Genomic DNA, 13,657 nt, shown 5'->3' on the forward strand with positions numbered 1-13,657 from the left:
ACACAGATCCTGAATGCCATAATGTCAGGTGCACAGGTCTGGCTTGTGCTGTTTGTACCACTGATGAAATGAGTGTTTACAGCGACACCAACCACTGTGGGATCCTAGGAGATGTTGCTGGCCCTTTTGCCGCTTGCCACCCTGTACATGCTCCACAGACCTACATGGAGAACTGTGTCTATGACCTTTGCTTGGGAGGAGGGTACCAGCCCATTCTGTGCCAGGCTCTCAATGTGTATGCTACTCAGTGCCAACAGCAGGGTGTTCACCTTGGGCAGTGGAGACAGCAGGGCTTTTGTGGTAGGCATCTTGATGAATGCATTGAATAAAACAAATTTGATCTCTGTCCAAATCAAAAGATTACAGAAATTGATGCATATTCTTTATTTTCTTCCTCCATTTCCAGAGATTCAATGCCCTCAACACAGTCATTTTGAGCCTCAAGGAACAGGCTGCCCTGCGACTTGCAGTAATCCATCTGCCCCAATGAACTGTCCCTTGCCCAATCAGGAGAGCTGTATCTGTGATCCTGGGTACATCCTCAGTGCTGGAGAGTGTGTGCCTGAAGCAAACTGTGGCTGCACCTTTGAGGGCTTCTATTACGCTGAAGGACAGTCAGTGGTGTTGGACGGTGACTGTGGGAGACGGTGTGTATGCAGCAGCATGTCGATGATCTGCCATCAGCACCAGTGTGGTCCAGAAGAGGTGTGTGGAGTCCATGACGGTGTGAGAGGCTGCAGACCCATTGGCTATGCTACCTGCTCGGTTGAAAACCTAGGGTCATATCACACCTTCGATGGACAAAGTTTCAGATACCCCGGAGCTTGCGGACTGACCCTTGTTAGAGTGATGGGGCCATCCCCCCTACCACACTTTGTGTTGACAGTGGAGAAAATACCCAGAGGTCTTCATGACTTTGCCAGGTTCCTGAAGTTTGAGGCAGAAGGAATCCAGGTCGCCATTGAAATGGGAGAGGGCAGCAATGTAAAGGTTAGGCAAAATATTAAGTGACTAAGCATTTATTTAGTAAAAGAGCATAATTGTGTTATTTCTCAATTCATATGCTAAATGGAAAAGTCTCTGTTTATCATTCTCTTCAGGTGGATGGACAGATGGTTGGTCTGCCCGTCAGTGTTGGCTCTGGTCAAATCCGTATCTATCACAGCAGTGTGAGGGGTTTTGTTTTGGAAACGAACTTTGGGGTGACTGTGAGAGCTGACTGGCCACACATTGTCCGAGTCACAGCACCGAGCACGTACAACGGTACACTCGGAGGTCTGTGTGGCAACTTGAACGGAGACATTGCCGATGAGTTTTACACTCCAGATGCTGTCCTTTTGAATGACACCCAGCTGTTTGCGGACAGCTGGCGTGATGGATCCCTATCAGCACACTGTGAGGACCCACCTGACAGCTGGGAACCAGGACATTATCAGAACAGCAGCCAGTTCAGTGAACATTGTAGTATCATGGCTATGGATGATGGACCATTTGCTGAGTGCAGCAGAACACTAGATCCTCAGCAACGGATAGCAGATTGCATTAAGTTGCTGGAGCAGACACAAGGTGCCAGAGAGGCCCTATGTGAGGCTCTGCGAGGTTACACGCTGCTTTGCCAACAGAATGGCATTGCAGTTGAAGAGTGGAGAAGTGTCACCCACTGCGGTAAGCATCTAGTGTTGGACCTGCTTACCTAGAACTTAATTACATGAAGCTCCAATGTGCTTAAAAATTCTGTCATTGTTTTTCTGTCATTGTTTTCAACCAGAATCCACATGTCCAGCAAATACCCATTATGAATTATGCGGCACGTCCTGTCCTGCGTCCTGCCCCAGCTTCTCGTTTCCATTTCAGTGCACCTTGCAGTGCCAGGAAGGATGCCAGTGTAATGATGGAAATGTGTTAAATGGAGATCGCTGTGTGCCCCCCACGGGTTGTGGTTGCCACTACTCTGGGCGTTATCGGCAGGCTGGAGAGAGGTTCTGGCATGGTGAAGAGTGTCAGTTCTCGTGTGTTTGTAACGGAATCACTGGAAATGTCCATTGCACGCCATCATCTTGCAGCGAAGAAGAAGTCTGCCATGTGTTGGACGGCGAATACGGCTGCCATCCTCATCCACGTGCTCGCTGCTCTGCTTCGGGTGACCCCCACTACATGTCTTTTGATGGATCCTTCTTTGACTTCCAGGGCACATGTCGCTATGTGCTAGCCACAGTATGTAATGACACTGTTGGGCTTCCCCTTTTCCAGGTGGATGCAAAGAATGAGGCGTGGCATGGACTCCCGGTGGCAATTACTGTTGAAGTTTTTGTTAATGTCTCTGGCCATCTTGTTCACATGTCACAGGACATGAACGGTCATTCTGCCGTTGAGGTAATCAAGCATCGCTCACTGTAATTTCTCTTGATAGACAAAAAACATAATGATTAATGACAGGCTTGTGTTAATGTTATGAGGCCCTGATCTACAGCAGATAATCTTTGAACACTCTGCACTTATTTTCCTTTCAATCAGGTTGATGGAGAGACCAGAAACCTCCCCATCCTGCTTGATTCTGGTCAGACGTCTATCTACTCCAGTGGACAGTACATATTTGTATCAACCGACTTTGGTTTCAGTGTGAGTTATGGTGGCTCCTGGACAGTGAACATCATTGTACCAGCAGACTACAGTGGGGTTACATGTGGCCTCTGTGGCAACTTCAATGGCCAGAGCAACGATGACTTCATGATGCCTTCAGGTGCTCTGGTACGCTCAGCAGACCAGTTTGGGGCAAGCTGGAAGGTTGAGGACGAAGTGCCATGTAATGATGGGTGTGGAAACAATTGCCCTTTGTGTCAGGATCAGACAACTGCCCGTTCTCTGTGTGACATCATCAGGTCCAGTGAGGGCCCCTTTAGCTTCTGCCATGTTTATGTCGATCCTCAAGCCTACTTTAATGACTGTGTGTTCGATGTGTGTCTTTCTGGAAACCGTAATGATGTCCTGTGTCGCTCGATCCAAACCTATGCGAGTGCCTGTCAATCTAACAATGCTGTTATCTACCCCTGGAGAGAAAGTGCATCCTGTGGTGAGTGAGATTATTTTCGGTTATTTCCATTAGTGTGTGTCATTAGCTTGTATTGTATATACCATTTGTTTACATTTATAAGATGTTTGATATCTATATGCTTTGTTTGTTACTTTCCCAGTCATGACCTGCTCAGAGAACAGCCACTATGAGTTGTGTGGCACAGACTGTGGTCACACTTGCGCCAGCAGCATTGATGCTAGTTGTGAACACACATGCTCAGAGGGATGTTTCTGTGATGATGAATTGGTGAGGAGTGGAGGAATCTGTGTACCGGTGGAGCAATGTGGCTGCCTTTATGATGGATTCTACTTTAATGTGAGGATTTAAAAAAAAACTCTTTTAACAAAGCTTTATTAGATCTCACAGGATACTGAAAAGCAGAACCTTGTATGTAGTGTTACTGCAAAAACAACTCCTCAAACATACTCATGTCCTCCCTTCTTGAAATGTAAAGTTTTTTATTTTGTGGAATGATTTCATAGGTTGGCGAGCAGTTCTGGGATCTAGAATGTTCTCAACTCTGTGAATGTTTTGCTCCAAATGATCTGCGCTGCTCTGCTTCTTCCTGCCAACCGACTATGGAGTGTATGGTCAGAGGTGGACGTCGGGGCTGCTATGGTCAGTGATCAACTGTGATACCTCTAATATTAACTTTTCTTAATTACATCAGCATTTGGCTTTGGGTGGATGATTGCAATCTTTTTCATGGAAATTCCTCTTTACAGAAGAGAGCACCACATACATGACCACCACCATATCAAGCCTTCCCTCAGGTATTTTTGAAACAATTTAGAAAAAACCGACAATAAATTCAAAGAAGTATTTTAGTGATTTAATGTATTAAAGAAAAGTCTGTTTAAATCTTCAGAACTTTTTTTGAAGAACTTTTTCAAATCCTTATGGAGAAAATGAATAGGAAAATTGCTTTGGGGAGCAAGGGTGCAAGGGACGATCATTGTTGTGCTCTATAGAGATGTCAGAATTGGCATGTAATGTGGTAAAAATCTTTTTTTTCTCTACAGAACCGAGCACCACATACATAACCACCAACAGATCAAGCATTCCCCCAGGTATTTTTTGAAACAATTTGTAAAGAAAAACAAACAAACAAATGCAAAGACAGTGAATGATTTTCACAAAAAGGCATTTGAACTGATATCAGAGATTTTTTTTTTTTTTTTTTTTCCATAAATTCCCACAGCTGTGTTTTATCCATTTGGAGCTGGTGACACAGAGAATGATCGCTCTGATGATGGGAGTTCATCTGTGATCTACCTTCTGCAACAGTTCATATTTTTTGGACAAACATATAGCCGAATATATGTAAGTCAGTGAACGATGCCAGCTTTTTTTCATTTGTGATTATGGTTTGGAGGTCACCTGTGTTAACACTAAATGAGGAAATGACCTTTCATTGAATTCCTTCTTTCTGTTACTATTGACTTCTGAATGCTCAGTTGTATTTATTTGTTTGTTTATTTTATTTATTATAATTATTACATTTATTTATTTATTTTACATTGTTTACCGTTTCATTATTATTTCTGATCTTAGTCCATTTGCAACTCTTTATCGACCTGTTTCTTTGGTAGTTTGGAGTAAGTGTTCACACAACAGGATTTTAAATATTTTAAAAGAAAGTGTGTATGATAAGAAGTCTTTATCTCTTTCAGGTCAACAACAATGGACACCTGACTTTTGATGGGCCATTTCACAGCTGGACACCATACCAGTTCCCAAGTTATGGCGAAAGAGACCTCATCTCTCCATTCTGGACAGATATTGATAACCGTGGCAATGGTGTTATTTCATATCGTCAGTACACCTCTGGCAGTGTCCTTACAGAGGCCACACAAGACATTAACCAATATTTCCCTGACCTGAGCTTCTCTGCTACTTGGGTCTTTGTTGCAACATGGGACAGAGTTGCATATTTCCCTCTATCAAGAACAGTAAGAAACCAATTTGGTTTATAAAATCTTTCTGTTCTTGTTCAGTAACATATTTGAGAAATCAGAATGATTTAACATCATGAAGCAAAGTTTCTACACATTACTGATTTTCTTTGTTTGTTTTTTGTGACATTCAGAAAACTTTTGTTGGTCAGCACATTATTTTTATTGTTGTCTTTTTCAGGAAACATCTTTCCAAGTGGTTTTGATTTCAGATGGCCATTTCTCATTTGTTTTAATGAATTATGGAACAATTGCGCCAACACAGCGATACATACAGGTGTGCACAACATGGTAAATAAAATATAGAGATATAGAAGACTACATAAATAAGATGCTGAAAGTTTTGTTATAATTTATCACAGGCTGGTTATGACACCATCAGCTCAAGATACCATTTCTCAGTTCCTGGGTCATTCTCCAATAACATCACAAACTTGACATACAGCAGCAATGTCAATGAGCCAGGCAGATGGGCCTTCAGAACAGATCATGGATCACGGGGTTGTCAATTTAATGGTAATGTTTTGTTTTATTTTAATTTAATTTATATTTATTTATTTTCATTTGATGTACTCCTAGACTAAATAAATCATTTAGTATTTGCAGAAAACATTCAGTTACCAATTTAAATGTTAGTGTACCTTATTGGTGAACCAAGAAGTCTTAAAAATGTTTTAGGTATTTATTCCCTAAACATCCAGTAATTTTGAGTTAAAATCCATGTGAAACTGTTGTTCTGTAGGTATTCCAGTGCAACTTGGAGACTCTTTCTGGAGTGATGCCACCTGCCAGCAGAGATGCACCTGTACCAGCAGCGGCCTCCAGTGTAGCCAGGAGCCCTGCAGTTATTCCCAAGCCTGCCGTCCAGCTTCCTTCCAGTACTCTTGCCAGAACATTCAACGGCAAACATGTACCATCTCTGGTGATCCTCACTACTATACCTTTGATTATCAGATTTTTCACTTTCAAGGGACCTGCACTTATGTTCTATCCGAGGTTAGTCTTTCTCTGAAGATTCTATGGCTTTCTGTTGATTGTATAATAGATATTAATCAATCTGTAATCCTTAAATATTTTAGGCTTGTGGCAACGGTTTACCATACTATCGCATTGAGGGCAAAAATGAGCATCGGGGCAGCACACATGTGTCATGGACTCGGATGGTCATAGTGTTTGTCTATGATGAAATAATCGAACTGGTCAAAGATCACTATTATGAAGCGAAGGTTAGTGTGAATATATTGCTTGAGTTTTCACTTGGTTGTGACCTTCTATCCATATTGCTAATATCCTTTTTTTGCAACATTGTCTAGGTTAATGGAAGCTTTACAGCAACACCCTTTACCCTCCACAATGGCTCCATTCAGGTCTATCGGTCAGGTTTTTCTTTGGCCATCAGCACAGACTTTGGTCTGGTTGTTACATATGATGCATATAGCTACGTCAGCATCTCTGTACCTTATGAGTACTTTAACGCCACCTGTGGTCTGTGTGGAAACTTTAACCTGCGCCCCGAAGATGACTTTCGTTCACCCAGTGGGGAGATCTTGAGCTCAGATGTGGACTTTGCCAATAGTTGGAAAGTTCAAAGTGACACAGATCCTGAATGCCATAATGTCAGGTGCACAGGTCTGGCTTGTGCTGTTTGTACCACTGATGAAATGAGTGTTTACAGCGACACCAACCACTGTGGGCTCCTAGGAAATGTTGTCGGCCCATTCGCCGCTTGCCACCCTGTACATGCTCCACAGACCTACATGGAGAACTGTGTCTATGACCTTTGCTTGGGAGGAGGGTACCAGCCCATTCTGTGCCAGGCTCTCAATGTGTATGCTACTCAGTGTCAACAGCAGGGTGTTCACCTTGGGCAGTGGAGACAGCAGGGCTTTTGTGGTAGGCATCTTTATGAATGCATTGAATAAAACAAATTTGATCTCTGTCCAAATCGAAAGATTACAGAAATTGATGCATATTCTTTATTTTCTTCCTCCATTTCCAGAGATTCAATGCCCTCAACACAGTCATTTTGAGCCTCAAGGAACAGGCTGCCCTGCAACTTGCAGTAATCCATCTGCCCCAATGAACTGTCCCTTGCCCAATCAGGAGAGCTGTATCTGTGATCCTGGGTACATCCTCAGTGCTGGAGAGTGTGTGCCTGAAGCAAACTGTGGCTGCACCTTTGAGGGCTTCTATTACGCTGAAGGACAGTCAGTGGTGTTGGACGGTGACTGTGGGAGACGGTGTGTATGCAGCAGCATGTCGATGATCTGCCATCAGCACCAGTGTGGTCCAGAAGAGGTGTGTGGAGTCCATGACGGTGTGAGAGGCTGCAGACCCATCGGCTATGCTACCTGCTCGGTTGAAAACCTAGGGTCATATCACACCTTCGATGGACAAAGTTTCAGATACCCCGGAGCTTGCGGACTGACCCTTGTTAGAGTGATGGGGCCATCCCCCCTACCACACTTTGTGTTGACGGTGGAGAAAGTACCCAGAGGTCTTCATGACTTTGCCAGGTTCCTGAAGTTTGAAGCAGAAGGAATACAGGTCGCCATTGAAATGGGAGAGGGCAGCAATGTAAAGGTTAGGCAAAATATTAAGTGACTAAGCATTTATTTAGTAAAAGAGCATAATCGTGTTATTTCTCAAATTCATATGCTAAATGGAACAATTTCTTTTTATCATTCTCTTCAGGTGGATGGACAGATGGTTGGTCTGCCCATCAGTGTTGGCTCTGGTCAAATCCGTATCTATCACAGTAGTGTGAGGGGTTTTGTTTTGGAAACAAACTTTGGGGTGACCGTGAGAGCCGACTGGCCACACATTGTCCGAGTCACAGCACCGAGCACGTACAACGGTACACTCGGAGGTCTGTGTGGCAACTTGAATGGAGACATTGCCGATGAGTTTTACACTCCAGATGCTGTCCTTTTGAATGACACCCAGCTGTTTGCGGACAGCTGGCGTGATGGATCCCTATCAGCACACTGTGAGGACCCACCTGACAGCTGGGAACCAGGACATTATCAGAACAGCAGCCAGTTCAGTGAACATTGTAGTATCATGGCTATGGATGATGGACCATTTGCTGAGTGCAGCAGAACACTAGATCCTCAGCAACGGATAGCAGATTGCATTAAGTTGCTGGAGCAGACACAAGGTGCCAGAGAGGCCCTATGTGAGGCTCTGCGAGGTTACACGCTGCTTTGCCAACAGAATGGCATTGCAGTTGAAGAGTGGAGAAGTGTCACCCACTGCGGTAAGCATCTAGTGTTGGACCTGCTTACCTAGAACTTAATTACATGAAGCTCCAATGTGCTTAAAAATTCTGTCATTGTTTTTCTGTCATTGTTTTCAACCAGAATCCACATGTCCAGCAAATACCCATTATGAATTATGCGGCACGTCCTGTCCTGCGTCCTGCCCCAGCCTCTCGTTTCCATTTCAGTGCACCTTGCAGTGCCAGGAAGGATGCCAGTGTAATGATGGAAATGTGTTAAATGGAGATCGCTGTGTGCCCCCCACGGGTTGTGGTTGCCACTACTCTGGGCGTTATCGGCAGGCTGGAGAGAGGTTCTGGCATGGTGAAGAGTGTCAGTTCTCGTGTGTTTGTAACGGAATCACTGGAAGTGTCCATTGCACGCCATCATCTTGCAGCGAAGAAGAGGTTTGCCATGTGTTGGACGGCGAATACGGCTGCCATCCTCATCCACGTGCTCGCTGCTCTGCTTCGGGTGACCCCCACTACATGTCTTTTGATGGATCCTTCTTTGACTTCCAGGGCACATGTCGCTATGTGCTAGCCACAGTATGTAATGACACTGTTGGGCTTCCCCATTTCCAGGTGGATGCAAAGAACGAGGCGTGGCATGGACTCCCGGTGGCAATTACTGTTGAAGTTTTTGTCAATGTCTCTGGCCATCTTGTTCACATGTCACAGGACATGAACGGTCATTCTGCCGTTGAGGTAATCAAGCATCGCTCACTGTAATTTCCCTTGATAGACAAAAAACATAATGATTAATGACAGGCTTGTGTTAATGTTATGAGGCCCTGATCTACAGCAGATAATCTTTGAACACTCTGCACTTATTTTCCTTTCAATCAGGTTGATGGAGAGACCAGAAACCTCCCCATCCTGCTTGATTCTGGTCAGGTGTCTGTCTACTCCAGTGGACAGTACATATTTGTATCAACCGACTTTGGTTTCAGTGTGAGTTATGGTGGCTCCTGGACAGTGAACATCATTGTACCAGCAGACTACAGTGGGGTTACATGTGGCCTCTGTGGCAACTTCAATGGCCAGAGCAACGATGACTTCATGACTCCTTCAGGTGCTCTGGTACGCTCAGCAGACCAGTTTGGGGCAAGTTGGAAGGTTGAGGACGAAGTGCCATGTAATGATGGGTGTGGAAACAATTGCCCTTTGTGTCAGGATCAGACAACTGCCCGTTCTCTGTGTGACATCATCAGGTCCAGTGAGGGCCCCTTTAGCTTCTGCCATGTTTATGTCGATCCTCAAGCCTACTTTAATGACTGTGTGTTCGATGTGTGTCTTTCTGGAAACCGTAATGATGTCCTGTGTCGCTCGATCCAAACCTATGCGAGTGCCTGTCAATCTAACAATGCTGTTATCTACCCCTGGAGAGAAAGTGCATCCTGTGGTGAGTGAGATTATTTTCGGTTATTTCCATTAGTGTGTGTCATTAGCTTGTATTGTAAACAAATGGTATATACATTTATAAGATGTGTTTGATGTCTACATGCTTTGTTTGTTACTTTCCCAGTCATGACCTGCTCAGAGAACAGCCACTATGAGTTGTGTGGCACAGACTGTGGTCACACTTGCGCCAGCAGCATTGATGCTAGTTGTGAACACACATGCTCAGAGGGATGTTTCTGTGATGATGGATTGGTGAGGAGTGGAGGAATCTGTGTACCGGTGGAGCAATGTGGCTGCCTTTATGATGGATTCTACTTTAATGTGAGGATTTAAAAAAAACTCTTTTAACAAAGCTTTATTAGATCTCACAGGATACTGAAAAGCGGAACCTTGTATGTAGTGTTACTGCAAAAACAACTCCTCAAACATACTTATGTCCTCCCTTCTTGAAATGTAAAGTTTTTTATTTTGTGGAATGATTTCATAGGTTGGCGAGCAGTTCTGGGATCTAGAATGTTCTCAACTCTGTGAATGTTTTGCTCCAAATGATCTGCGCTGCTCTGCTTCTTCCTGCCAACTGACTATGGAGTGTATGGTCAGAGGTGGACGTCGGGGCTGCTATGGTCAGTGACCAACTGTGATATCTCATATTAACATTTCTTGATTACATCAGCATTTGGTTTTGGGTGGATGATCGCAATCTTTTTCATGGAAATTCCTCTTTCCAGAAGAGAGCACCACATACATGACCACCACCAGATCAAGCCTTCCCTCAGGTATTTTTGAAACAATTTAGAAAAAAACAACAATAAATTCAAATAAGTTTTTTAGTGATTTAATGTATTTAAAAAAAGTCTGTTTAAATCTTTCAAGACAGGTATACCATGAGCTTTTGATTTTTTTTTTTAATCATTGGTAAAGTATATGGTACTGTTAAAGCCATTAGTTTCCATAATGTCAACTCCTATTTAGTGTTAATTTCAGATAAAGGACTAACAGTGACCGCTCAACCCATGCAGCATTGTAAAATCAAGTGCTTGCATTTTTCAACTTTTTATATATTTGTGTATAGATGATTATTTTTCAGTCTATTTAAAATACATAATTTTTATACGTATAACCACTGATTAATAGTTGTATAATTGTCATCTGCAATTCTTCATGGTACTGTAGTTCATTTCATCATGAAAGATGTGTAGAGCACATTCTTGTACTCTTGTCTCTGCCAGATTTTCGCATACTTTTTTTTTTAAAGTCAAAGTTTATAATGTTTTGATTTGTCTCAGGGGAGTTTGACTCAGTTCAGAACTCTTTATTAAAGAACTCTTTCAAATCTTTATTGAGAAAATTAATAGGAAAAATGTTTTGGGGACCAAGGTTGCAAGGGACGATCATTGCTGTGCTTTATAGAGATGTCAGAGTTGGTATGTAATGTGGTAAGAATCTTTTTTCCTCTACAGAACCAAGCACCACATACATAACCACCAACAGATCAAGCATTCCCCCAGGTATTTTTTAAACAGTTTATAAAACAAACAAACAAACAAAAAAAACATACAAAGACAGTGAATGCAAAATTTGAACTGATATCTGTGATTGTTTCCCCTTCATGAATTCCCACAGCTGTGTTTTATCCATTTGGAGCTGGCGACACAGAGAATGATCGCTCTGATGATGGGAGTTCATCTGTGATCTACCTTCTGCAACAGTTCATATTTTTTGGACAAACATATAGCCGAATATATGTAAGTCAGTGTACGATGCAAGCTTTTTTTTACATTTGTGATTATGGTTTTAATTTGGTCACCTGTTAACACTAAATGAGGAAATTACCTTTCTTTTACTAATGATTTCCGAATGCTCAATTCTATTTGTTTGTTTGTTTGTTTATTATAATTTTTACATTTATTTGTATTTATTTATTTATTTTTTTACATTTTTTACTATTTCATTATTATTTCTAATCTTAGTCTATTTGCAACTCTTTATTGACCTGTTTCTTTGGTAGTTTGGAGTAAGTGTTCGCACAACAGGATTTTAAATATTTTGAAAGAAAGTGTATATGATAAGAAATCTTTATCTCATTCAGGTCAACAACAATGGACACCTGACTTTTGATGGGCCATTTCACAGCTATACTCCATACCAGTTCCCAAGTTATGGCGGAAGAGACCTCATCGCTCCATTCTGGACAGATATTGATAACCGTGGCAATGGTGTTATTTCATATCGTCAGTACACCTCTGGCAGTGTCCTTACAGAGGCCACACAAGACATTAACCAATATTTCCCTGACCTGAGCTTCTCTGCTACTTGGGTCTTTGTTGCAACATGGGACAGAGTTGCATATTTCCCTCTATCAAGAACAGTAAGAAACAAATTTGGTTTATAAAATCTTTCTGTTCTTGTTCAGTAACATATTTGAGAAATCAGAATGATTTAACATCATGAAGCAAAGTTTCTACACATTACTGATTTTCTTTGTTTGTTTTTTGTGACATTCAGAAAACTTTTGTTGGTCAGCACTTTATTTTTATTGTTGTCTTTTTCAGGAAACATCTTTCCAAGTGGTTTTGATTTCAGATGGCCATTTCTCATTTGTTTTAATGAATTATGGAACAATTGCGCCAACACAGCGATACATACAGGTGTGCACAACATGGTAAATAAAATATAGAGATCTAGGAGACTACATAAATAAGATGCTGAAAGCTTTGTCATAATTTATCACAGGCTGGTTATGACACCATCAGCTCAAGATACCATTTCTCAGTTCCTGGGTCATTCTCCAATAACATCACAAACTTGACATACAGCAGCAATGTCAATGAGCCAGGCAGATGGGCCTTCAGAACAGATCATGGATCACGGGGTTGTCAATTTAATGGTAATGTTTTGTTATATTATAAAATAAATCATTAGATATTTGCAGGAAACATTCAGTTACCAATTTAAATGTGAACCAAGAAGTCTTAAAAATGTTTTAGGTATTTATTTCCTAAATATCCAGTAATTTTGAGTTTCCAGTAATTTTGAGTTAAAATCCATGTGAAACTGTTGTTCTGTAGGTATTCCAGTGCAACTTGGGGACTCTTTCTGGAGTGATGCCACCTGCCAGCAGAGATGCACCTGTACCAGCACGGGCCTCCGGTGTAGCCAGGAGCCCTGCAGTTATTCCCAAGCCTGCCGTCCAGCTTCCTTCCAATACTCTTGCCAGAACATTCAACGGCAAACCTGTACCATCTCTGGTGATCCTCACTACTATACCTTTGATTATCAGATTTTTCACTTTCAAGGGACCTGCACTTATGTTCTATCCGAGGTTAGTCTTTCTCTAGATGCTATGGCTTTCTGTTGATTGTATAATAGATATTAATCAATCTGTAAACCTTCAATCTTTTAGGCTTGTGGCAACGGTTTACCATACTATCGCATTGAGGGCAAAAATGAGCATCGGGGCAGCACACATGTGTCATGGACTCGGATGGTCAGAGTATTCGTTTATGATGAAGTAATTGAACTGGTCAAAGATCACTATTATGAAGCGAAGGTTAGTGTGAATATATTGCTTGAGTTTTCACTTGAATGTGACCTTCTATCCATATTATTAATATCTTCTTTTCCAACATTGTCTAGGTTAATGGAAGTTTTACAGCAACACCCTTTACCCTCCGCAATGGCTCCATTCAGGTCTATCGGTCAGGTTTTTCTTTGGCCATCAGCACAGACTTTGGTCTGGTTGTTACATATGATGCATACAGCTACGTCAGCATCTCTGTACCTTATGACTACTTTAACGCCACCTGTGGTCTGTGTGGAAACTTTAACCTGCGCCCCGAAGATGACTTCCGTTCACCCAGTGGGGAGATCTTGAGCTCAGATGTGGACTTTGCCAACAGTTGGAAAGTTCAAAGTGACACAGATCCTGAATGCCATAATGTCAGGTGCACAGGTCTGGCTTGTGCT

General features: G+C 42.3%; 1 protein-coding gene across 1 annotated transcript; it reads left to right on the plus strand.

Moving 5' to 3' along the window:
- The first annotated feature begins 486 nt into the window (after positions 1-486).
- On the plus strand, positions 487-13,463 carry LOC127524251 (alpha-tectorin-like). Its single transcript, XM_051915714.1, has 9 exons — positions 487-724; positions 4,096-4,143; positions 4,275-4,396; positions 4,747-5,025; positions 5,210-5,305; positions 5,391-5,544; positions 5,771-6,254; positions 6,342-6,395; positions 13,382-13,463. The coding sequence occupies exons 1-7, from the start codon at positions 487-489 to the stop codon at positions 6,196-6,198; spliced, it is 1,365 nt and encodes a 454-aa protein (XP_051771674.1). The 3' UTR covers positions 6,199-6,254; positions 6,342-6,395; positions 13,382-13,463.
- The last annotated feature ends 194 nt before the right edge of the window (positions 13,464-13,657 follow it).

The sequence above is a fragment of the Ctenopharyngodon idella genome, chromosome 12 (genome assembly GCF_019924925.1).
Source record: "Ctenopharyngodon idella isolate HZGC_01 chromosome 12, HZGC01, whole genome shotgun sequence".
In the NCBI taxonomy this organism is placed as follows: Eukaryota; Metazoa; Chordata; class Actinopteri; order Cypriniformes; family Xenocyprididae; genus Ctenopharyngodon; species Ctenopharyngodon idella.

What these genes read in the sequence shown, in the direction of transcription:
- LOC127524251 (XM_051915714.1), top strand. Translation starts at nt 487, where the DNA reads ATGAACTGTCCCTTGCCCAATCAGGAGAGCTGTATCTGTGATCCTGGG. An exon ending in CAGATCAAGCATTCCCCCAG is followed by an intron (nt 4,144 to 4,274) that starts GTATTTTTTGAA and finishes AAATTCCCACAG; the next exon opens with CTGTGTTTTATCCATTTGGA. An exon ending in AAACATATAGCCGAATATAT is followed by an intron (nt 4,397 to 4,746) that starts GTAAGTCAGTGA and finishes TATCTCTTTCAG; the next exon opens with GTCAACAACAATGGACACCT.